Source organism: Felis catus, chromosome D3, assembly GCF_018350175.1.
Source record: "Felis catus isolate Fca126 chromosome D3, F.catus_Fca126_mat1.0, whole genome shotgun sequence".
In the NCBI taxonomy this organism is placed as follows: Eukaryota; Metazoa; Chordata; class Mammalia; order Carnivora; family Felidae; genus Felis; species Felis catus.
Genome location: NC_058379.1, coordinates 18,756,726 through 18,780,532, shown reverse-complemented (window position 1 = coordinate 18,780,532; position 23,807 = coordinate 18,756,726). Strand labels below are relative to the sequence as shown.

Genomic DNA, 23,807 nt, shown 5'->3' with positions numbered 1-23,807 from the left:
TCTGCGGCGGGCGGCAGTGACGGCCCCAGCGCTGACGGCGGCGGCCCGGGGGGCGGCGTGGACGCCCGCGGCGCCGGCTGGGGCATCACCGCCGGCCTCGACCCCGAAATGGCGCTGCTGGCCGAGCACCTGCTGAAGCCGCTGCCCGCGGACAAGCAGATCGAGACGGGGCCCTTCCTCGAGGCGGTGTCCCACCTGCCGCCCTTCTTCGGTGAGCAGGGGTGAATGGGGGAGCCAGCCCGCAGCTCTTCTCCGGAGCGCTCCCAGATGCACCCGAACCCCCCTTCTCCCGAGCATCCTCCAGCCGTCCCTCTCCCGGACACTCCAGATCCTATTTCCCCAGGCACCCAAGACCCCCTTTCCTTACAGGCACCCCAGGTTCTCCCTCTCCCGGACACCCCCAGATCCTTCGTCTCCTCCAGACACTCCACTCCTTCATCCCCACCACCTCACACTCCACCGTTTCCTTAAGATGCCCACCCCCCTCCCGTCGCGCCAGTTCTCCACTTCCTTGGGCTCCCCCAATCATCCCTCTCCCCCAGACACCCCTGACACTTCCCATCCTCCCATCTCCCCGAAAGCATCCCGCCCCTTCAACCCCAAATCCTGTATCCCTCACCCTATCATTCCCTTCTTGCTTTTCAGAATGGCTTTCAACTCCCTCCCCTTAACATAACCCTCCCATTCCATAAGCCCTCTCTTTTCCTTACATTCTCCAGCCTCCCCCTCGCAGGTGTGAACCCTTCTTTCCTCAGAATTCCCCCATTCCAGATCAAAGACACCCCACCGCTGCTCCAAGGGAGGAAGGATGAGGAGGGAGGTTTTGAAGAGGGGTTCGCGAAACTCTGGCACCCCTCTCTAGGGGGAACCACCTAAAGTGTTTCCTCCATTTAGAACAGGGGTCAGGTCAGGGGAAGCTGCTTTGTGGGGTGACGTCAGACACAGAGTGCTTGGCATGGGCTCTGGAAGAAGACCCCTGCCTCATGTGGCAGGTCCAGGAAGGCTGTGGGAGCATGAGGAAGGCAGTCGCTAAGCCAGTTTCAGAGCGTCCTTCCTCACCTCCCTGAGCCCGGCCCAGGCCCTGGATGGAAAATGGGAAATAGAAGACAATACCACCGGCCGCTGCCCTTTGCCTTTCGGGCCCTGGCTAAAGGTGCAACCTGACCCTTCCGTGTGGGCTTGCCCTGCGCCTTGCCCTGCTCATCCACTCGGTGGCCTTGCAGGAAGATACCCGTCCCCAGGACGGAGTTCCGCGGTAACCCACAAACCGACAGAACCTTAACACCGACCTGGGGCGGAAGAGATCTGGCACACGGACAGCCACTCCCGTTACCCCTAAGTGGGTGGTCCCCATCTGTGAAATGGGTTTGCTGATTTCTCAGGCTAGCCGCGAGGGGGTAAATGTGTGTAAAGCTGTGAGGCCTTAAATGCCAAGTGGATCTTAGCTGCGGGGGGAGCGGTTATCGCATCAGTTCCTTGGTCCAGTTTTGGTTCCTTCACATAGTAGATGATTAATCAGGGTTTGAGTGAGTGCGGTCACCTGGTTCGTATGATCCTCAGACCTGGGTTAGCAACCCGAGAGCAGGGTCTTGGCCTTTTATGTCCGCAGCTGCACCCTCAGTACCCAGAGCAGTGCCTGGCACATAGTAGGTGCTTAGTCCATCCTCATGGAGTGTCTGAAATGTTCTTATCGGTTATCTCAGTGTTGAAATAACACTGACTGTCCAGGCAGGGGCTCGGGAACTCACTGGCTTTGGCACTGAGGAACTTTTTATTTGCATGCCTCCCCCCACCCCCCACCACTTCTTGTTCTGTGAACATTGGCAGGACTCAGCCAGCTTGCCCTGGACAAGGATTCAGAATCTGTTTAAGCTAATGGTTCTCCACTGAGGGCGGTTTTGCCCCTCAGGGGACAGCTGGCAATGTCTAGAGCCATTTTTGTTTGTCACAGCTTGTGCGTGCGTGTGTGTGTGTGTGTGTGTGTGTGTGTGTGTGTGTGTGTGTTGGGCGGGGCTGGGGGGGGTGGCGTGCAGGGAGGTGCTGCTGGCATTCAGTGGGTAGAGGCCAGGGATATGCCGCAAAATACCCTACGATGCAGAGGACAACTTCACCACAAAGAATTGATCCAGCCCCAAATGTTTGCCTCGTCGAGGTGAGAAACCCCAAGTTAATCTCTTTATCTTCGGCAAAGGTGCCCGTACTACAGTTCTGCAGTTGGGGGCACCCTCACCGGCTGCGATCATCTGGCTGCTTTTAGAGGAGAGGGGACGGTGGCCCCTGGAGCCAGCAGGGCCAGGATGCCAGGGCTGAAGAGCATCCCCTCCTCCCTTCCTCTGATCTCAAAGGACCCTTGTCTTTGCTGTGAGCCATGTGCCGTGGGGCAGCACATCTGTTGACAGAGGCCCCACTTATACAGACGCCTCCGTGGGTTGGCCCACACAGAATAATTCTTAGCCCTCTTAAAAAAAAATGTGATAATCCATTTTGAACCATTGTGCTTGTCTGGGAGAAGAGTTTCTCCTGAGGATTTCAGGTTTAGGAGGATGCTCCCCCCAGTGGCTTTTCTCTGGGACTCAGGGGTCCGTTGAGATCCACCGTGGGCTCTAACACAGGGGCTCTGTCTCATCTTGGGGGCGTGTGGTCACCTGGATGATCCGGGTGGCTTGCGTGTGTCTTCTTGAATGGGGCAGGTCTGGCTTAGTGGATGCAAGAAGTCTGAAATAGGTTGCAGCCACGCTTCCCTCTAAATCAGGGTCTCTCCACCATGGCACGGCTGACGGTTGAGGCAGGATCATGCTTTGTGGTGGGCGCTGTCCTGTGCATTTAGTGGCATCCCTGGCCTCTACCTACTCGATGCCAGTAGCACCTCCCTCTCCCCAAGTTGGGACAACGACTTGTGCGAGGAGACAAAATCTGGTTTGAGAACCACTGTTCTTCATATAAATAGGGCAAAGGGCTGAAAGCTGTTTTGTTTTGCTTTAAATGTTTATTTATTTTTGAGAGAGCGCAGGTGGGGGAGGGGCAGAGGGAGGGGGACAGAGGATCCCAAGCAGGCTCCTCTCCGACAGCAGCGAGCCCGATGTGGGGCTCGAACTCATGAACTGCGAGATCATGATCTCTGAGCCGAAGTCGGGAGCTCGGCCGACTGAGCCACCCGGGCGCCCCAGAAAGCTGTGTTTTTAAAAAGTATTGAATGCTGTAAGGAAGATCTGTGTATCAAAGGAAAAACTTTGCAAGAAGAAATGATAAATAAAAATCTCTCTGTCATCTGTTGAGCACTTACGATGTACTAGTACTCTAATCCTCTCAGAACCTTTTGAGGTCGGGTTTTTTGGTTTGCTTGTTTTTATTTTGACAGCATCTCTGTTGACATTCCGAAATACTTTCCTATTGGACTCATTTTTGTCCGTCTTAAGGGAAAATGCATAAGTTGCTTTTTTCCGCCCACTGTATAGCATGACCATCTTCCCATGCCTGTCACCATTTGTCACAGCTGCTTAGAATTCCTTTGTTTGAATGTGGTCATCCTTTAATTAACCAGTGCCCTGCTGTGGGCCATGCACATCGCTTCTCTCGTGGTCTGCTCTCGTAAACAACTCTCGTAAACAACGCTGCAGTGAACATCCTCGTATATGTTTCTTCGTGTACTTCTTATATTATTTGTAATTTTTAGAAGTGAAATTGCTGGGTTGAAGGATGCGAAAGCTTTTAGAGCAATCACATTTCTTTCACTTTTGTCGGGTGTGGTTTGTGACAGAGTTGGTCGGCCCGGGTGAATGCTGATTCCTTGGGCTGCGGGTCTGGTGTGGCTTAGAGCGTCCACATCTTGGGCTAGCCCTTCGTCCTTATCTCTGGCCTGAACCTCTGGCGTGGTACAGGCTTTACTATGTCCACTTAGAGTCCAGCCCCTTGTCTGGCTTCTTTCTCCACCTTGACCCAGTAATTGGATCTCATGTCTGAGTGATCAGCTTGCAACTGACTTCTGTGAGGCTTGCTCTCTCATCTTTTAGGTCAATTATGCAGCAATGTTCTACAGTACTAACAATTAGAGGGTGGAGGCAGTGGGAGAGGGGGAGGGAGAGACAGGGATGTCATTTCATCTGGTCACTCCCTGCCTAGAAGCCTCGGTGGCTCCCTATTACCCCACCTTGAAATCTGTGTTGTAGCCTCTCTGGATGGCTTGCAGCCCCACAAGTGGTGCCGTGCCATCACTTGCCTCTGCCTGGCACACCCCTCCTCCTCTCCAGCCTACCACCTTCCTTTGGCCTGGCTGGGCTCCGCTTATCCCTACGGGAAAGTCACCTCATCCGGAAAGTCTTTCCTGACTCCCTTAGACTACCACAGAACCTATCACATTCTGTGACTTTGAGCTATTTCAGCACCTGGCCCCAGGTGAGCTGGTGATATTTGCTGAGTGAATGCTCTTGGTTCCATTCCCATGTTTTGTTTTGTTTTGTTTTGTTTTGTTTTTTCTGGGTTCTTTCTAGAAGAAATTTTGCTTTTCTCTCTCTTTCTGAATTAAAATACATAACTCATGGAGTGCCTGGGTGGCTCAGTCAGTTAGGCAGCCAACTTCAGGTCAGGTCATGATCTCAGGGTTCGTGAGTTTGAGCCCCACGTCGGGCTCTGTGCTGCCAGCTCAGAGCCTGGAGCCTGTTTCAGAATCTGTGTCTCCCTCTGTCTCTGCCCCTCCCCTGCCCCCGCTCGCTCTCTCAAAAATAAATATAAACATTAAAAGTTTTTTTAAATAGTAATAAATGAATAAATTTTAAAAAATATATAACTCATAAACCGTACCCATGGCAGACATGACATTATTAATCAGTCATGATACCGCTCTCTCCCTTCTAGTCTAGACACAGCCTCGGTGTTTTTCTCAACACGCTGTTCCAGGTCAGTCGGACGTGGTGCATGAAGTCACGCCTGTCTGTTCTCACTGTTTAGGGAGAAACTAAAGATGCAGAAGCGGAAGGGAGTGATCTCTGTCTCTCAGTTCTTGACATCCACTTTCTGGGGATGATTTTTCTTCCTTCAGATCTCTTATGTAATTAAATGGATGTTCAGAGAATCAGGCCTTACAGGTATCTGGTGCTCATTAAATAGTCGTAGGGGAAACCCCAGAAAGAGTGATTTCCCATCCCTTTGGTTCAGTGCTCGCTCTATTTGTGGGGGGGGGGGGGACAGTGGCAGCCCAGAAGGACAGAATTATCTTCTTGTTATACAGCCAGAGAAACTGAGGCCCGAGAGGTTAGGTGACATGCCCAGGGTCACACAGCCAGGGGGTAACGAGTGGAACCCAGCCACAGCTCAGGTCAAACCAGAACTCGGGCCTCAGGCCTCAGGATTCCTTATGCAGCGGTCTTGGCCATGTGCCTGCTTGCTGTCCTGGCTTCCTGTCCGGCAGAGGAGAAACCCCCTTCTGCCCCGCGTGGAGCCGCCTGCATGGCCACTAAAGAGTCCAGGGGGCACAGTGACTGGTTCAAGATGCCGGAACCGCAAACCAGACATGCAGCTTTCCTCCCGGGTGTTTGCCTCGTAATTGGCCCTCCAAGCTGGGCCCACAACCCTTGCTCATTTGAATGCAAATTTGAATGACTGGGATATAGAAGTCACCCAGTCATCCCAAACAGGTCAGCTTCTCCTGTAATTGGAACATGGCGTTAACCGCCTGGGAACCAGCCCCACTTAACACCCCTTGGCCTGGGAGTAAGAAGTTCCCCTTCTTTGAGGGAAGTTATCTGCCCCAGGGCAACAAGTACCTTCTGGGACTCGGGACCACCTATCAGATCTCTGCGGTGTTTTAAAGCTAATATCGCAAGAAAGATGAGCAAGAAACTGGATTAAACCGTCTTACTATAGCAGGTTAGTTACCATTTTGCTTGAGTGTCTGTTGAAGGCTGGATTCTGCAGGCACCGGACATAGACTGTGTGCCTGTGAGGGACGCTTTTAGAGGAAACTGTGTCCCTGTGGGAGGAAGAGGCCGAAAACACACTTTCTGCAATAGGGTTTTGCCATTTTGAAACTGCCAGGAGACCCTTAGTGGCTGGTAGTGCCTTTGCAGGTAGTGGGTGGGGGTCCACTAGACTTGAGGAGCACCCACTGTGTGCCCGATGTCCTCCTGATGTGTCACGCTCATGATCTCACCTGGCCCAGGGAAGATCTGCGTGACCCCTGATTAAAGAGGCGCCGCTGACTCCCCTGTGTTAGCCGGTTGTGTCTGTAACAGCTGTGAGTTGGCTGCTTTTGAGGCTCAACCGGGAGAAGTCACTTTGAACTTGGGTCCGTTGTCTGCTGAAGGCCTTGCTCTGAAAATCATAGGTAGATGAATGGGAAGAAACACGGGCCCTGGCGGCAGGCCAAGCCCACGCGAGCTTGAGTCCTGGTTCCACGGTGCCAAGGCCGTGTCCACGCCTAAGTTCGTCCCCTCTCTAGGCCTTGAGCCCCGACTGGGCTTGGCCTCCCAAGAAGGATGGAGGTGACCTTCCCAAATGATTTGGGTGCTCAGCGCCCAGAATCGCTCCATCTTTGCCCAGATAGGACGGGTGGCCTCAGGCCTTCAGACACTGCCACACAGCCCCTGGGAAAGAAACAAAGATTTCCAGAAAGAAGCTGTCTCTCCATCTGTGGGTCTGGTGACCGACGGCCAGGGCTTGGGGCCAGCTGCTGGTCTGAGACCGCTCCAGCACCCTCATTTATAACATCCAGAGACCAGCGCGGAGCGCAGACCACCGGTACCCGCCTGCTTTGTCCTCCAGTGACTGCGAGTAGATCCTCCTCGTCCCCATGTTCAGAAAAGTCTGGCCCTGAGGTCAAGGACTGAAGTCTGGCTTCTGCTCCCGGAGGGACTCAAATGGAGAAGTGGGAGGGAAAGTGTCCACTCTGTCTCTTGCTAGCTCATCCAGGCCTGCCTCACCTCCAGCACAGGGCTGCTTGGAGGAACAGTGCCCCACTGCGAATCCCTCAGGGGCAGAGGTCGGGCCCTCCCGGGGCCCAGCAGTGCACCCAGCAGAGCAGAGTTGTCCAGAGGTGTCGACCTGAAAGGGAATGGGAAGAGCGAGTGACAGAGGGCTTTGTAAAATATAACGCACGACCCCGATCACAGCTAGCGTGACTCCTGTCTTGAGTGGTGCCCACGTGCCGAGCTTTGAACGAGCCTCTGTCTCATTTCTAAGCCTTCTAATGACCTTACGAATTCGGAAGGAGTAGCAAGCATTTTACAGAAGAAGAAACCGAGGTTCCGAGTGGGGAAGGGAGTTGACCAGGTCGGCACAGCTGGGAAGTGGTCCACGGGGCTGAGAAGTGGGCTAGCCCTGTGATAAGGGAGGGCAGCACTCAAAGACCCGGGAGGTCTTACTCCAGGCAGAAGTAGCCCCGTTTCTGGCCCTTCCCCGCTGTTTGGGAGTGGGGGAGGGGAATGCTAGGAAATCCCCATCTGGCCAAGCAGCGCTGGTTTCAGTGAGCCACCCGGGAGGGGCTCTGGTCTTAGGTTTCATTGTTTCAGTTTAAAAACCGCCTGGGTGGATGTTCACTCCTTTTGTTGCTTTCTTACAGTGTTACTTGTATCGGGAGCTTTTTTTTTTTTTTTTCTTTTTGGTTAGCGTGTTAACTGTATCTGAGCTTTTAAGTCATTACAGCTGATCCGCCCTCTCCAGGGTCCTATAAAAACCAGCCAGCTCACACTTTCCTGTGCTCGGAAGTGATTCATTTTCTGCCGTGCCGTTCCCCCAAGTTCCCTCACTCCACTCTCGTCTGAGAGCCCGTTTTTTTTTTTAATGGTCTGGAGTACATTCGAAGTCCTTATTTTATGACAGGAGGTTTCCTGCTAATTGTATCCATATCCATCAGTAGGCTCCACTTTCTCTCCTCCCTCCCTTACTCTCTATCTTCTGTGATTTCTCAGTCATTGGGAGCCTTCTCTGGATTTCCTCTCTGAAGAAAAGCTTTGTCTGTTGAGAAAGATGAAAATGATGTTATAAATAATAATAATAAGCATAAAGAATACTTTCTTTTTTCCTGAGCATTTACTAGGTGCTAGAGACCGTGCAAAGCCCTTTAAACAACACCTCATTTAAGCCTCCCAGCGACCTGATGAGGTGAGGTCCTGAGGTGGGGTCCGTGTCGGCCTCATTTTACAAATGAGGAAGCCGCGGCTCAGAGAGGTTAACTGATTTCTCCCAGGCCACACAGCAAGTAGAGAAAAATGAGTTTCCCAGCCACATCCCCACTTCAGGGGTGGCTTTTGTTGAAGGGGACAACTGTGGACAAAGGGAGTTGGCATGCCATAGGGGTGATTTTTAATTTATAACCAGTGTTTTGGATTGGTTTTCTTTTGTTTTTAAATATTTATTTTTGAGACAGTGGGGCGGGGCAGAGAGAGAGAGAGAGAGAGAGAGAGAGAGAGCGACGGAAGAACCAAAGCGGGCTCTGCGCTGACAGCAGAGAGCCCGACACGGGGCTCAAGTCCACGACCCACGAGATCGTGACCTGAGCTGAAATCAAAGAGTCGGGCGCTTAACCCTCTGGGCCACCCGGGTGCCACAGGATTGTTTTGTCAACATCCTTTCCTCTTTAGACAGTAAAAATTTTAAAAACGACAATTCACAGAACAATAAAATGCCTTATCTCGAGAAGTCTTAGTTTTACGAAGGTGGGCATTCTCAAAGCAGGCCTTAGTATAGACTGAGCCGTCACACACACACCCCATGCCTGTGGATTAATAAATGATTCACTTCCATCAGCTGTAATTTGAGTCCCTCCCATTATGGTCCTTGAAAACCCAGGACCTGTAAAGTTAATCTGCCCCGTATCTTTAACAACGGAACCTAATTATCCAGCTACTGAAAAAAAAAAAAAATTGAATTTGAAATAGAACCTTCATGGGGCGCCTGGGTGGCGCAGTCGGTTAAGCGTCCGACTTCGGCTCAGGTCACGATCTCGCGGTCCGGGAGTTCGAGCCCCGCGTTGGGCTCTGTGCTGACAGCTTGGAGCCTGTTTCAGATTCTGTGTCTCCCTCTCTCTCTGCCCCTCCCCCGTTCATGCTCTGTCTCTCCCTATCTCAAAAATAAATAAAAACATTAAAAAAAAATGAAATAGAACCTTCCTAAACTAGGCTCCTAGCATCAACGACACAGGCATCCTGTTCTTCCTTTTTGAAGTAAGTATTGGTTGGGGTCGAGGTTTCCATCCTGAGTCACACAGGCTGAAAGCAAAGCCTTGTGTCTAAGAAGAGGAGTGCTTTTTATTCCTCTGCCAAAATTATTCCTGAGATGGAATGAAAGGGGGTCCAGGCAGGGCAGTTCAGTCGCCCCGTTGCCCAGTGTCTGGCAGGTGTCGTGGGGAAGCTTGCATATGTGCTGTGGTCGTGCTCAGAGCGTTCATAACAACTGTTGCTTTCCAACCACGTTGAAGCCGGAAAAAGCAGGAACGAGTCTGATTCTGGGTGACATATGGTGACCGATGGCTTGTGGGACATTCTGCTCTCTGGGCAACCTCCTTCATCTGAACCATGGTGAATCCCAGGTAGGAGGTTGTCCAGCCAGAATCGTCACAGAGGTCATGCACAAAATGCTTGACCTTGATGCTGACCCCCTTCGTTATTTGTTTCCCAAGTATCTAGCAGAATGAAAGCGCTACAGAGAAAGCAGGAGGGAGTGGTGCTCCTTGCCCGTCAAGAACAATTTCTTTTCGATTAGGCAACATGGTCCTGAAAACCTGAAAATGCCATGTAGAGCCATTTAGTGAAGGGTTCAGGGGGCCTGTGAGGTTACTGGCTCACACCTTTATCGTAATTCCTATCATCGACGATGGCCCTATTTGGAAAACCGTGCGTGGCTTGGTATACGAAAGCAGGGACATTTGTGTTACATTTTGATGCGCTTCATCCAGAGTGGTTGAACTAGAGAAGGTTGGGGCATTCGTTACATGAGACAGCTAAAAAATATTTCGCCATTTTAATTTTATCTTCTTTTTATTGTCAAGGTAAGACATTTTGTTGTTGTTCTATGTTATGCCATTTTTCTATCAGGTTTGGCTGTTTCTTATTGATTTATCAGACCTCTTTACATATTAAGGATAATTATCTTTAGTCTATGGTTTGTTTCACAGACCAGCCCTCCGACCATCAGTTTGTTGTTTGCCTGTGATTGGTGATGGGATATCTCCTCATGCCCCATGTAAGAGGTTTCTGGGTTTTGTAATGAGCTTTGTGGTATTTTCCTTATGCCTTCTGGATTGAGTTAGCATGCTTAGAAAAACCTTCCACACCAAACAGAAGTGGCCATTTGCCACATATTCCAGATAACCAAGGCTTATCTGTATTTAGAATCTGTGCCCATTAGGAGTGGTCCTATGGAGCAAGACGTTGGAGTTCTAGCTTATTCTTTCCTTTCCTCTTTCTTTCTTTCTTTCTTTCTTTCTTTCTTTCTTTCTTTCTTTCTCTCTCTCTCTCTTTCTTTCTCTTTCTCTCCCTCTTTCTTTCTCTCTCCTTTCTTTTTTTCTTTCCCTCTCTTTCTCTCTGTCTCTCCTTTCTTTCTTTCTCTCTCTCTCTCTCCTTTCTTTCCCTCTTTCCTTTCCCCTTTCTTTTTCTTTCTTCCTTTCTTTCTTTCTCTCTCTCTCCTTTTATTTCTCTCTCTCTTTCCCTTTCTTTTCTTTCTTTCTTTCTCTCTCTCTCTCCTTTCTTTCCCTTTCTCTCTCCTTTCCCCTTTCTCTTTCTTTCTTTCTTTCTTTCTCTCTTTCCCTTTCTCTTCTTTCTTTCTTTCTTTCTTCTTTCTTTCTTTCTTTCTCTCTTTCCCTTTCTCTTCTTTCTTTCTTTCTTTCTTTCTTTCTTTCTTTCTTTCTCTCTTTCCCTTTCTCTTCTTTCTTTCTTTCTTTCTTTCTTTCTTTCTTTCTTTCTCTCTTTCCCTTTCTCTTCTTTCTTTCTTTCTTTCTTTCTTTCTTTCTTTCTTTCTTTCTCTCTTTCTCTTCTTTCTTTCTTTCTTTCTTTCTTTCTTTCTTTCTTTCTTTCTTTCTTTCTTTCTTTCTTTCACAGAGAAAGAAACTCTCACAACTTTCACAACTTCCTTTCTCCCTGCAGGTAAGATGAGGAACTAGGAAACCATCCAAACCCCCTCCCTCCCTTTTGGCAGAGGGCTTCTGGATGGCATTTTAAAGAGTCTGTTTGCTGACAACAATAAAAACCAACTTGGAGGTATATCTGCAAAACTGGTAAAACAAGAAAGGTAATTTTGGGGCACGGCTACATTCTGTAGGAAAGGTAAGGCTGGGTAGTGTCACCGTCTGCCCAGAGCAGGGGCCAGGCTGAGTTTAAACTGTTCAAAAGGCCACCATGTGCTTGGCGATTAAAATCACCTTCTGGTCTTCCTGTCAGAGTACTCTCCTTTTTGGTGAGTTCACCTGGCTGGGAACATTCTAGAAAGAAAGGTGAGGGGGAAGTGGAACCAGCCCTGGTTCTGTAATTACGTCTGAGTGCCTGGCTTCCTCTTTGTGACCCTAGGCAAGTCCCTTGGCTTTTCTGGGCCTGGCGGCCTTGGACGGCACCAAAGACAGACAAGCCCGGAACTTTCAGCAGGTCATGTTGAAGCAGGTTTCAGCCTCAACTGCACCTGCACACGGCACCGGTGGGCTGCGGACAGTGAGGGACCTGAGCCCGGCACGGTTAAGTCACTTGTCCAAAGTCACAGACCTGGGACCTGAACCCAGACCAAGCAGACCTCAGAGCACCACACCGCCTCCTCCCTGCTCCCAGGTGCTCCGAAACTGACCCCGACGTGCGCGTCTGTGTGTGCACAGAGATGCCTCTCCTGCTGGAAGTGGACTCTCGGGTCAGCCTCCCCACCCCCTCTCTCCTGGGGTCCGCCCACCCCCCCGCCGTCCCTCTCAGCTCGTCCTCCGCTCCCCGCTCCAGAAGTACACTTAGGCCCTGCATCCCTGCCCTCCCCGGTGAAGCAGAAGCTGTGTCCCTGCGTGGTGGCCACGGCACACAATAGCCACTGCTCCCAGGGCCCGGCTCCTGCTGACCACAGCGGCCTCGTGACCCGCATAGCGCACTGTCAGGAGAACGCGAAACAAAAAGCCTTTCTCCCTGCCACCGGGGCAGGACTGCTCAGAAACTGCACAAGAGCTCTTTTCAGAGCCGAGGAGGCCAGATAACATTTTTCTGCGTCTCTGAAATGCATGCTCAATGACCTGTGTCACTGGGACAGGCCGGTAAACCGCCCATGCGTGGTTGGCAATGACTGGTTCCGGAGCCCGGGTCTGTGCGTTCTCCCATGGAAGGTTCTCCTCGACTCGGCCCGTAGCGGGGAAAGCGATCACACGCGGACCGAGCGCTCAGTTGGCACGTATGATGCCTCCCCACGTCGCGCGGCCCCCAGGGCCGGTCTTCCTACGTTCTCCTTTATCAGAGAAACTGGGGCCCCATCCCCTCCCCATATTCTCCGCCATCTTGGTGGTATGGGTGCCTCTAGAACCATGCGTCGGGTCAATCGGCACCACCAGTGGGTGGATAGAAAGTGGGACTGGAGGGAAGTTTCCACCGTCGGGCCACTCATTCGTGCCACGCATGCTGGGCACAGGGGGCACAGGGCGGGGGGGAGGGGGGACCCAGGTGACCAGGTCCCTGCCCTCTCAGAGCTCAAGTCCAAGGGGGAGATGGGTGGTAAATAGAATGACACGTGGAACCACAAGCACCGTGAAACGGACTCGGAAAAAAAGTAAAAGGAAAAAATACGACTTTATGAGCAAAAACCCCCCCACAAAAAACACAAGCCCTGACTTTTCCTCCAGCATGTTAAATGCTACAAGTTTTTTCCTAATTTTTAAATGTTTATTTATTTTTTGAGAGAGAGAGAGAGACAGACAGAGAGTGCAGGCAGGAGAGGGGCAGAGAGAGAGGGAGACACAATCCAAAGCAGGCTCCAGGCTCTGCGCTGTCAGCACTCAGCCTGATGTGGGGCTCAAACCCACGGAACCATGAGATTACGACCTGATCCAAAGTCGGACGCTTAACACACTGAGCCACCCAGGTGCCCCGACAATTTTCAAACATAAGGTAAAATTGAAAGAATTTTACAGTGAATATTTGCACACCCACCACCTGCATTCTGCCATTAATATTTTACTGCACCTGTCTATCCATCCATCAGTTCACCCTGTATCTTTGGACATTATGCATTTTTGGAGGATGAGGACATGAAGCCATCAGCCAGAGCTGAGGAGCAGTCAGTCCCCATGCAGCACATCCAGGGGACCCGCCTGGCCCCTGTGAGGGTCAGCATTGGTGACCCCTGGCTGCACAGTCAAGAGGGAACAGTCACTGCGACTGGCTTGCTTGCATTACTATTTAAGTCCAGAACGCCTCGTCCTTTGCGGCAGCCGGTAGTAACGTGCTCCAGGGTTAGCAAATTCCACGACCGTCCCTGCTGGATGAAGTCAGTGGTGCGTCAGGCAAGATGAAAGATTGGGATGGGGTAGTTTGGGAGGCCCGAGTGCTCAGGATTAAGTGGGGCAGGCCGTCTGGACCCCCAGCCCAGCACCCGGGAGCCGCACCTGCACGGCCCCGTGGAAGGAGGTCTGGCCCCACAGGCACGGGAGAGAAGCCCAGTGGATGACAGGAGGCTGGCCAGTCAGCCCGAGGATTCTGTGCCTGAAGCCTGCCCTGGGCCTGACGAGGGGCCTCAAGAAGGAAGGCAGAGGATAGAGGGATGTGGGTACAGGCCAAGCGTGTTCCCGTTGGGCAGAGATTCCTCAGGGCCCGTGGCTTCTGAGCAGAGCTGGCTGACGTGTTTGCAGGACCAGGGAGCTTGAAGTCGTGAACATGGTCAAAATCCATCTTATTCAGTGTTCGTGCACCAGGCACTCTGCTAAATGCGTCCAGTACGTGGTTTTTTAATTCCTGTGACAGTCCTATGAATTAAGTACTATTACTGCCCCATTTGACACGAGAGGAAACCGAGGCGCCCAGGCGAGGAGACTTGCTCAACTGGGGTGTGGCCGGGGCAGGATTCAAACAAACCCCATCTGTCTGGATGCCTTCCCCACTTTCTTTCCGCTGGCTTCTGGGGTATTTCATTTATAGTGTCTAAAGCCGTTTCCCCAATGCACCTCTTTTAACAGCTGTGCTTGGACTGTTCCAGATGGCTGGCCAGGTGTGCCGGGTCACCTTGGGTGGAATTCAGTCTGCAGCTGCCCCTCCCCCAAGCCTCTGCTCCCGTGTGGCCAAGGTGGCGTGCACACGGAGGCCCCTGCCTGACCTGCCGGGCGAGGAGAGTCTGGCATGTCCCTCCCGTGGGTACCCACGGTGGCCTGCTCGGGCGTCTGTGTCCCCGGGGCCCTGTGGTCTCTGGACACAGCAACGAGGGGGGGAAGAATGCGTTGGGGGAGCACAGCTGGCTTCAGGCTCTGAGGGTGAGGGTCGCGCTGAACCTGCTCACGAGGGAACCAGCCATTCCCTGCGTGTTTCCTCCATGCCAAGTCCTCAGCAAGGGGCTCTGACCTGTGGGGTGTCTCAGGTCCTCACAACAGTGCCAGAGGGTCACAAAGGAGGGAAAGGAGGGGGGCAGGCTGCTCAGAGTCCCAGGCCCCGCCCATTTCGAGGTCTGCCTTTCATCGACTCAAAGGTGTCACTGGCGGGGCGCCTGGGTGGCTCAGTTGGTTAAGCGTCCAACTCTTGGTTTCTGCTCAGGTCACGGTCTCATGGTTCGTGAGTTTGAACCCGGAGTCTGGCTCTGTGCTGGCATAGTGCAGCCTGCTTGGGATTCTCTCTCTCTCTTCTTCTCTCGCTGCCCCTCCCCCACCCGTGCTCTCCCTCTCGCTCGCTCTCTCGCTCTCAAAATAAATAAACTTCAAAAACAAAGACAAAAAACGGTGTCACCAGTAACACCAAGAAGGGAAAACCCCCTCCAATTAAGAACATTCCGATTCCAGACCTAAACAAAACGTGTGCCTTGGAGGTGGGTCCTTTCAAGTCCTGCCCGCGGCATCTCCGATCGGTCCTGCTGCCCCACTGGCTAGATGGGAAGGCTGAGGCCAGTGCCTGCAGAGCAGGGTGGAGGTTGAGCCCGCGTCCCTCACGCTGTGTTAAGTGACTGGGACCCCATTGCTGACGTGTTCTCTCGGGCTCTGAGGCTGGGTCTCCGAACCGTGGAGCCTCTGCGTCGCCAGTTTCTTTCTTACAGGCTGGTGAATGAGAAGGTCATTAAAAAAAATTTTTTTTTAATGTTTATTATTTATTTTTGAGACAGAGAGAGAGAGAGACAGAGCGTGAGCAGGGGAGGGGCAGAGAGAGAGGGAGACACAGATTCGGGAGCAGGCTCCCGGCTCTGAGCTGTCAGCACAGAACCCGATGCGGGGCTCAAACCCATGAAACGCGAGATCATGACCTGAGCCGAAGTCGGACCCTTAACCGACTGAGCCACCCAGGCGCCCGAGAAGGTCATTTTTAATAAATCTGGCCCTTCTACCTCATAAGATTCCTCAGACTGCCTCCTGGCCAGCTGGTCTATTAGCAGTGATCCGCCTTGTTATTTCTGCAAGGCACTGTATACAGCTGTGCTGATCAATATGGTAGCCACCGGCCACGTGTGCTATTTACATTTCAATGAATGAAAGTCAAGTCAAATTACAAATTCAGTTCCTCAGTCACACCACAGTTCAAGTGCTCGGCAGCCACATGGGGTCTATATTAATGCAGATATAGAACATTTCCATCACTGCAGAAAGTTCTGGGCAGTGCTGTCCAAGAACAAAGGGCGCTGTGGATAAAAGGATTTGCCCCCTAGATATTCCAGTTGGATTTTAAAGGCTCTGACAAGTCCTGCAACAAGAAACTGGTCTCAGCTGGAGCCCACCGCTCCAAATTAACTCCCCAACAAGCCTTCTTACCACCTATAAACAGCTCCGCTCGTCCCTAAACACACCCAGTGAACTGCCTTCCGGTTCCCAAGCGTCTGTGGCCTATGGAGTTCCTGAATCTCCTCCTTGTTGGGAATCTGAATCTCTCTTCTGGTTTTGTCCCCAGATTGCCTCGGGTCCCCAGTGTTTACTCCCATCAAGGCAGACATAAGTGGCAACATCACGGTATGTACTTGGCCCAGCAGCCACAGCCTGGAACCTCCACTGGGACTGTGAACCTGCATTAGTCACCAGTGCCCTGCTCCTGGCCGCAGGCTCCCCGGGTTGAGGAACAGGAAGGAGACGTGGAAAACAGGCTTGGCCCCCAGGTCATCTGGCCCAGGGCTCTTGGTGCTCCTTTGAAATCATATACCCCGCAGTCACAGCCTGCCGGGGATGACCGTCTGAAGGGTTGACCTGGGAAGGAACCTCCTGGTTCTTGTATCCACCCCGACCAAATAAGAAGTAAACTCCAAAGTCCACGGGTGCATTGGCTCGGCCCTTCCCCCCTCCCCATTCCTGGGTCATCCTCTGGACTGCCGTCACCCAGCCACTGCCCTTCTCCCCGTGAGGATCCACGTACGGCCTGGCCTGCAGCTTGGCCACGCTGGATTGTCTCATTTTGTCAGCCCAGCGGCCCTTTGAGGCTGGTCTGTCATTATCCCCATTTTACAGACGAGGAAGCCGGGGCTCAGCGGGGTGGAAGGGCTCACCTAAGGTCACACAGCAAGGAGGGAGCGGAGGTGGGATTCAGATCCAAAGTGCCTGGCTCCGATTCAGGAGCCTTGTTCCCGGGCATCTTTGAATCCCAAAGCGACCGTCCACTTCCGATGCTCAGGGTCTGAGGCGCCATCGATCGTGGTTGGAGAGCATGGACCCTGGAACCGGTCTATGGCGGATCCCGCTGCCAGCTATCCCTTCCCCTGTCTGAGCCTCGCTTTCCCCACTGCAAACGGGGATCATGACAGCAACATCAGGATCACTGGGAGGATCCAGTAGAGCAGCGCCCATAAAGGGCTTTGCCAACCCTCCCGGCTCACGGAAGGTGCTCGGTAAACGTGAACAGTCATGGTAGTTGCTGTCATGTAGTTACTGGCACAAGCCCCCTGCTGCTGGTGCTGGCGCGGGTGGGAAGGAGAGGGGTGCTCCCCGACCAGGCGTGGGGGCCGTCCGTCCGTGGGGACGGCCTTTCCAAGGGAGAACCCCGTGTGCTCTGTTTCAGAAAATCAAAGCCGTGTACGACAGCAACCCGGCCAAATTCCGGACCCTGCAGAACATCCTGGAGGTGGAGAAGGAAATGTACGGAGCAGAGTGGCCCAAAGTGGGAGCCACACTGGCACTGATGTGGCTGAAAAGGTGATGGGCTTGGGGGGCAGGGCGTGTGTGGCCGTGCAGCCCCGGGGGCCCTGCTCTGCAGACTAGGAGTGTCCAACCCTACCGTTGCCCTCCGAGGCCACCCCCGTTCCTTTCACGTGTGTGAAATGCTGAGAAAAAGTGCCCAAAGGGCCAAGGCCCCCCTGCTGGTGATGCTCCCTTGTTCCAGTCCCATCAGAGGCATAGCAAGTGAGTGCCTACTCTAGACGTCGTTCTAATCGTTTTTTACGCCTGATCGTATTTCATGTGCTGTGAGTTAGGTGTGGTGATCATTCCCATCTCACAGGGGGAGGCCACTGGGGCTCTGGAGGCCAAATAATGTGCCCAGGTCACAGGGTCAGAGCTGGACCCCAATGGCCAAGCATAGTTGTGCAGGTTGTACACTGCACAAAGGTGTCCTATCTAGGGCTGGTTGCATCATGCACGTGCCAGGTTTGACTTTATGAGAGCTTCTTGACAGAAATACAGCGTCTTGAGGAGAAGGCACTCTCTCTGATTTGCACAGAATTGTCCCATGGGCTGGAGGCAGGGTACCCTGATAGGGGATTTGAACCCAGACAGTCTTACCCCAAACTTGAGAACGCTCATATATATATATATATATATATATATATATATATATATATATATATATCATCCTTCCAGCAGATACTTGACCCCACATCCAGTTGTTCTCATCTCACAGATAAGACCACCGAGGCTCAGAGAGCCCGGGCAGCTGGCTGGCTGAGCTCACACAGCTCTCTACCAGCCACAGAATTCTCCTTTAGCTGTGTAGACACCACTGGCAGCTGCCATGAAGCCAGGCACATACTCCGCCCCACGGATGTTCCTAGTGTTGCCCTCTCTTGGGCCTGGAGTCAGGAAGGGTGCTCCTCCCCTGTGTCTCTCCCCAGCCCCAGCCGGCCGCCTCTCCCCACCATATACTTCTTCGGTGAAATGGAACAGAGAGAGTCTGCCGCCTGGAGGGCGCAGCCGAGGACGTCAGGGGGGTGGGTGGGCTGCAGTTAACGCCCTCACAGCATGTTTTAGGGACCACCTCCACCCACTTTTGTCTCTCGGTGAGAGACTCACAGGCCTGGGTGAGGCCTGCTCCCTGGTTCATCCATCGGCAAGTTCTGCCGGTTTCTTAGGAGGAGCAAGGCAGATGGTGATGTTCAGCTCAGTTAGATTGTTCGTGTCCCGATCAGACATGGGCAGAGCCGGGTGACTGGGAGGGCGGGTGAAGGGAGACGCCAACTGGCTGACCATGTAATAAGCACTTGCTGTGTGCTGGGCCTGTGGGATGCCGCATCGAACAAGTGGGGTCCCTCTTCAGAATCCACAGCCTGAGTAGGGTATCTGGCTGGTGGGTGCATCCTGACAGCAGGGTAGCAGTGCCTGGAGCAGAGAGAGGTCAGGGAGGACTTCCTGGAGGAGAGGTGCCAGGCAGAGTCTCTGGGACTGAGCAGGAGGGTCCCAGGAGGACGAGGCCTTGGAGAGGTGGGAGGGCAGGAGAGGCCCGGTGCCTGCTGGTCTGGGAGGGTCTGGTCTCACAGGTTCTGGATGTGAGGCAGGAGCAGGGAGGGACCAGGCGGGATTGGACAGAGGTGAGTCCCAGCCTGATCAGGATGCTGGGGAGCCACCGAGGGCCATGAAGGTGTTCAGCCACAGGGTCAGATGGTACCCCATCCCGGCTGCTGGGTAGAGGGCAGTCATTAGGGCTGTGGGGAGGCAGGGGCTCAGCAGAGGTGGCGGAGCAGGACGGGGCTGGGATTGTCCCCTGGGCTCAGTCCCACAGCCCAGGCTGATCCCTGATGGTTAAGGGCTCTGATTCAGGTATGGAGGACTTCCCTTTACCTCACAGGTGACAAAGAGACCCTTTAGTCCCAGTGCTCCTGCCCCTAAAAGCCTCCCCTCATCCCCCGCCAGCCTGATCCCCACCTCTCTGCAGGGAAGGAACAGAGCAGCTCATCCAGGGACTCTGGGGGGAGAGGGAAGGATGGGGAAGGAAGGAGTCGGGCTCCAGGGTCAGACAGTGGGGTTCGCATCCTGGCCTTTGCCTGAGCCTTTCGGGGGTGCCTCGATGTTCTCCTCTGTGAAACGGGCAGGTTGTGCCGAGCCTAGCCTCCTGGGGCCGAGGGAGCCGGAGATGAGATGCCGTGCATTCAAGGACCTGGAGGAGGGGCTCAAGCGGCCATGGGAGGGTGTAGACAGTGGCTCGGGGCGGTGGTGGAGGCGGGGCGTCCAGGCACAAGGTGGGCTGGTCAGTGTGTCCACAGTCCGTGGTCCGCGAGCTGACGCCTGCCGGGGGCTGCCGCGTGGACACAGAAGTGGGCAAGGCAGGCCCAGACCCGGCCTCGTAGACCTCGCAGCCCGGTGGGGAGCGCGGCCAGCGGCCAGCGGCAGGTCTCCTCTGGACAAGGTGCTCGGGAGCCGCTGCGCTGAGCCGGCTGGTCACGTTACACGTAAGCGGGGCCGAAGCTACCACCTGAGGAGTGACCATCACCGGGAGCGTGTGTGCGCGTGCGTGTGTGTGCGTACCCGCGGCTCAGAGCGGGCGCTCGGGTCCAAGTGCGTCAGGGTCTGTGCAGGGGTGTGCCGGTGGCGTGGCGGGTCCGAGCGCGCCCGGTCCTGAAGCGCCGTCTCTCTCCCGGGCCGCAGAGGCCTCCGCTTCATCCAGGTCTTCCTCCAGAGCATCTGCGACGGGGAGCGGGACGAGAATCACCCCAACCTCATCCGCGTCAACGCCACCAAGGCCTACGAGATGGCCCTCAAGAAGTACCACGGCTGGATCGTGCAGAAGATCTTCCAGGTGAGCCGGCCCCCCTCCTGCCACGGCTTAGCCGCGCCCTGGGGGACCTGGTTGGGCCCAGCTGGGCCTATTCGGGGTGAGGCTGACTCACGCAGGGGCCCTGTCACGTGCGCTCGCCCAGCCCCATCTGTGGCGGCGGTGGGTGTTCCTAGAGCTGCTCCGTGCTGTTTCCGTTGAGTGTCCCGTGACGCCTGACCGGGGGGCTGTGGGAGCAACCCTGGCGGAGACTCTTGAAGACTGAGGGTCGCTGGCGGGCAGGCCTGTTTGGCCCCTTGGATTCTGCCAGGATCCTCACCCCGGGAAGGGAGGGGAAGAAGGGCTCCTGTACCCACCAGGGCATCTGCTAAAGAGACACGGGTCCACAGGGCTCTTGGTGGCTTACGTTGGGGTGACATTGGCCAGGGTTTCTGGAAGTGGGGCTTCAGCACCAGCCTGGTTGCCTGGGGGCCCCCAGGATCGCTAGCTGAGAGGCCCATCGGGAAGATGTCAGGAGGTCCTTGGGGTGCCCCCCATGCTGTCTCTGGCTAACTCTCGTCTCTTGGCCCCTCGTCTGACCCAGCCTGTCCTGGCCACACTCCCCTGCAGCCCATCCCCTGTCCCCTGAGAACCGGGGTCCAACAGGGTGGTCTCTTTCCCACAAGGCACAGGCTGGGACAGGAGCCAGTCTGGGTACAGGCAGGAAGAGCTGGGCCACCTCTGGCTGTCCCCCCTGGTGGGGCTGGGGGCAGGGCCCAGGTGGGTGCCATGAAGCCCTGCTCCCCCTCCCCCACGCTGTGTTGCCCCCTGCAAAGTCCTTGCAACCCACACCTGAGTGATAACAGCATATCCTGTGTGCCTGGCCCAGGGCGGGCTGCCCACACATTCTACTCTTCACGAATGCACATCCTCACCCCCATTTCACAGATGAGGAATCTGGTGCTCAGAGAGGTTGGTTAATTATCTCGCTCAAGGTCACACAGTAAGATGCGGTCTGGGATTCCACCTCCCTGAGCCTCGGCATCGTCATCTTTCAAATGGGCGTAAACTAGGCCTCACCTCCAAGGGTTGTAGTAAAGATTAAAGGAGTTAATATGTACAAAGTGCTTGGTGCCTGGTTTACACTCAGTAAATCAAAGCTTTACTGCTGCTGTTCGTATGGATGATTTTATTATTTATACCCACCCCAGCCTGTCTAACTCCTAGCCTAAGCTTCTGACTCAGCTGCAACCTTTTCTTTCTGGCTCTGCAATTCTGCACGTTACCTGTTCTCTGTACTTTTCAAGTGTCAGGGGAGCCTTGAAATTTAGGGACATGTCGCCCCCCCCCCCCCCCCGCGAAGGAGAAAAGAGGCCCCCGTCCATGTCAGCAGCCCTCTCCCCTGGTCCGAAAGTGCGGTCTCTGAAGAAGCAGTCCACCTTCTCCAGAGCAGGGGACCCAGAGGGAAGCGGCTCGTCCATGCTGAGCACCTACTGTGTGCCTGGTGCCATGCTGAGTACTTTGCACAACCTCCTTGATCCTTACGAGAGCAACCTGATGCCCGTGGGTGCCATTATCATCCCGATTTTACAGATGAGGAAACTGAGGCTCAGAGAGGCTAAGTAACTTGCTCAAGGCTCACAGCTAGTCGGCGGCACAAGCTGGAATTTGAACCCAGGTCTGTCTGTCCCCGAAGCTGGTGTCCTTCCTGCTGTCCCTCACGGGGGTAGAAGGGAACACACATCTCCCTCTTCCTTTCCCTTCCGACACCATGAGTAGCAGGGACCTCGGGGACACCCCCTCCCAGAACCCCACTGTGCCCCGCCTGGCGGCCCCTGCTGGTCCCCTAACTCTGTGCCCCCTCCCCTCTCGCCCGTCTCAAGGCAGCGCTCTACGCGGCACCCTACAAGTCTGACTTCCTGAAAGCGCTCTCCAAGGGGCAGAACGTGACAGAGGAAGAGTGCCTGGAGAAGGTCCGTCTCTTCCTGGTCAACTACACGGCCACCATCGACGTCATCTACGAGATGTACACCAAGATGAACGCCGAGCTCAACTACAAGGTGTAGGCACGCGCACCCCAGCAACCGGCTAACCCGAATCACTGTGAATCAGGCTGGTGGGCCGCCCGCACCGGCCCGCGTGCCCCCACCCTGGAGCGGCCCAGAGTCCGGCCGGGGTCTGCAGGGGCCGGGCGGCCCAGGTTTTAATTTTTAAGTCATTTTTGGGGGTTTATCCTCACGGAGCAATAAATAACGATCCTACTTCCGAATCTCCTTTGAATTTCACAACAGCACAGACTGACTTTATCCCTTCATTTCAGTGTGGGAAAGATCAATTAATGTTTCTAATCAAGTTCTAAGGTTTGTTTTTGTTTTTTTTCTCCCCCCACGCGGAGCATAACTCTGGGGGAACTGTGTGTCACACCCCTCCCTTGAAAAAGAAGCATGTGTCCTTAGGATCTGGCTGAATGATGTTTTGGGTATTTTAAGGACCATGAGGAGTTTGATCTGAAATTACACAGAGCCCCTGTTGTGGGATTTTTTTTTTTTTTTTTAAAGCAAACTGGCGTGTGTTCTCATGTGGTTTGCACAGCCCGACCTCACAACAGTCATTAAAGATACTGCTCTTTCTTACTGTCTTTTGCCAGACAGTTTTTTTATAGCCGAAACCAACCAGCAAGCCTTTGATGGCCACGGGGAGGGTTATTTTAAAGCTATCAGGCACAAATGAGTGGCCCTATGTGACTATATTTGCATTTTTCTGCATAGTTATTTTCTTCAGGGACAGCTTTTCCAACCTAAGAAACTACCTACTGTGTGAACTCTCTCAAGGGGGAGAGGATGAACCCTCCATCTACTGAGACCCAAGAAAAATGCCTCGCTGCCTTAACTGTCCTTCTTGGCGCTAAAAAGAGCTGTATTTTTTAAAGTGTTGGGGCGAACAGAGCAGCCCCAAAAGAATTGATGTGTGTTAAAAAACCCACTGAGGAACAATTGGTGATTTTTATGCAGAGACTAAATGATCCTTAATAAACAAATCTCTATTTTGGAATCGCCTTGGTGTGCTGGTTTTAGTTCTTGATCCCTTCCCCCCCCCCCCCCCCCCCCCCCCCGCTTCTGGATAAGAGGTTACAACTGGGGACCAGCCAGGACCCTGCTTTCTGGCCTCCGTGGTTTACAAAAATAGAAGTGGTTGCCACATTGAGAAACTGGAGAAATTTCACACACAAATCTTGATTTCTAGCTTCTTTAGAAGAAAAATCAGACTGCGTGGCAGGAGCTGAGGAATAATTGCCCCCTTGGCTGGGTAGGACAAGTGGACAGATATATTCTCCATTTTGCCCCAGTCCCTACCAATCCCTCTTGCCTCCCCAACCTGTGACCTGAAGTTATTCGCTTGCTCGTAGGCTGATGCTTTTTCTGATACTTGGGTTAAATGGAGAGAGGATCTTTGTTTTACTTCATTCCTGCTCCTAGAGAGTTGGTAGTCTAGTGGGCAGGATGGGCCAGTAAATCAATAGGGATGATACAGAGTAGTCCGTGCCCAGAGGGTGCCTGGGGCCACAGATGAGGGGCCGCATCCTGGGGCGCCTCTTAGAGAGTCATGCCTTGCCCTGAGCCTCCATGGAAGCGGTGGGGTGGGAAAGAGCCTGGCAGAGGAGGACGGGCAGGGGACGGATGCTCCAAGGCATGAGCGAGACACCCAGGGCAGGCTGTGTGTGTGTGAAATCATGTGATGAAGGGATATGAACGTGACCCTGAAAATTATGGAGCACCTTCAAGGGTCCTTGTTCAA

At 53.6% G+C, this 23,807-nt stretch overlaps 1 protein-coding gene and 1 long non-coding RNA gene across 2 annotated transcripts; both read left to right on the top strand.

The window, feature by feature from the left end:
- On the top strand, positions 1-23,067 carry GLTP (glycolipid transfer protein). Its single transcript, XM_006938684.4, has 5 exons — positions 1-211; positions 16,017-16,075; positions 17,112-17,245; positions 19,907-20,057; positions 21,896-23,067. Exons 1-5 carry the CDS (start codon positions 109-111, stop codon positions 22,076-22,078), a joined length of 630 nt encoding a protein of 209 aa, XP_006938746.2. The 5' UTR covers positions 1-108; the 3' UTR covers positions 22,079-23,067.
- Positions 11,021-12,745, top strand: LOC109493257. Its single transcript, XR_002147383.3, has 2 exons — positions 11,021-11,217; positions 11,493-12,745. It is a non-coding gene; the product is annotated as an uncharacterized LOC109493257 (long non-coding RNA).
- Positions 23,068-23,807: the final 740 nt, after the last annotated feature.

Bases quoted from the DNA above. Each gene is read 5' to 3' on its own strand.
- GLTP (XM_006938684.4), top strand. From the start codon at position 109: ATGGCGCTGCTGGCCGAGCACCTGCTGAAGCCGCTGCCCGCGGACAAG. The intron at 17,246-19,906 runs GTGATGGGCTTG...CCCGGGCCGCAG, and splicing joins GCACTGATGTGGCTGAAAAG to AGGCCTCCGCTTCATCCAGG. The intron at 20,058-21,895 runs GTGAGCCGGCCC...GCCCGTCTCAAG, and splicing joins TCGTGCAGAAGATCTTCCAG to GCAGCGCTCTACGCGGCACC.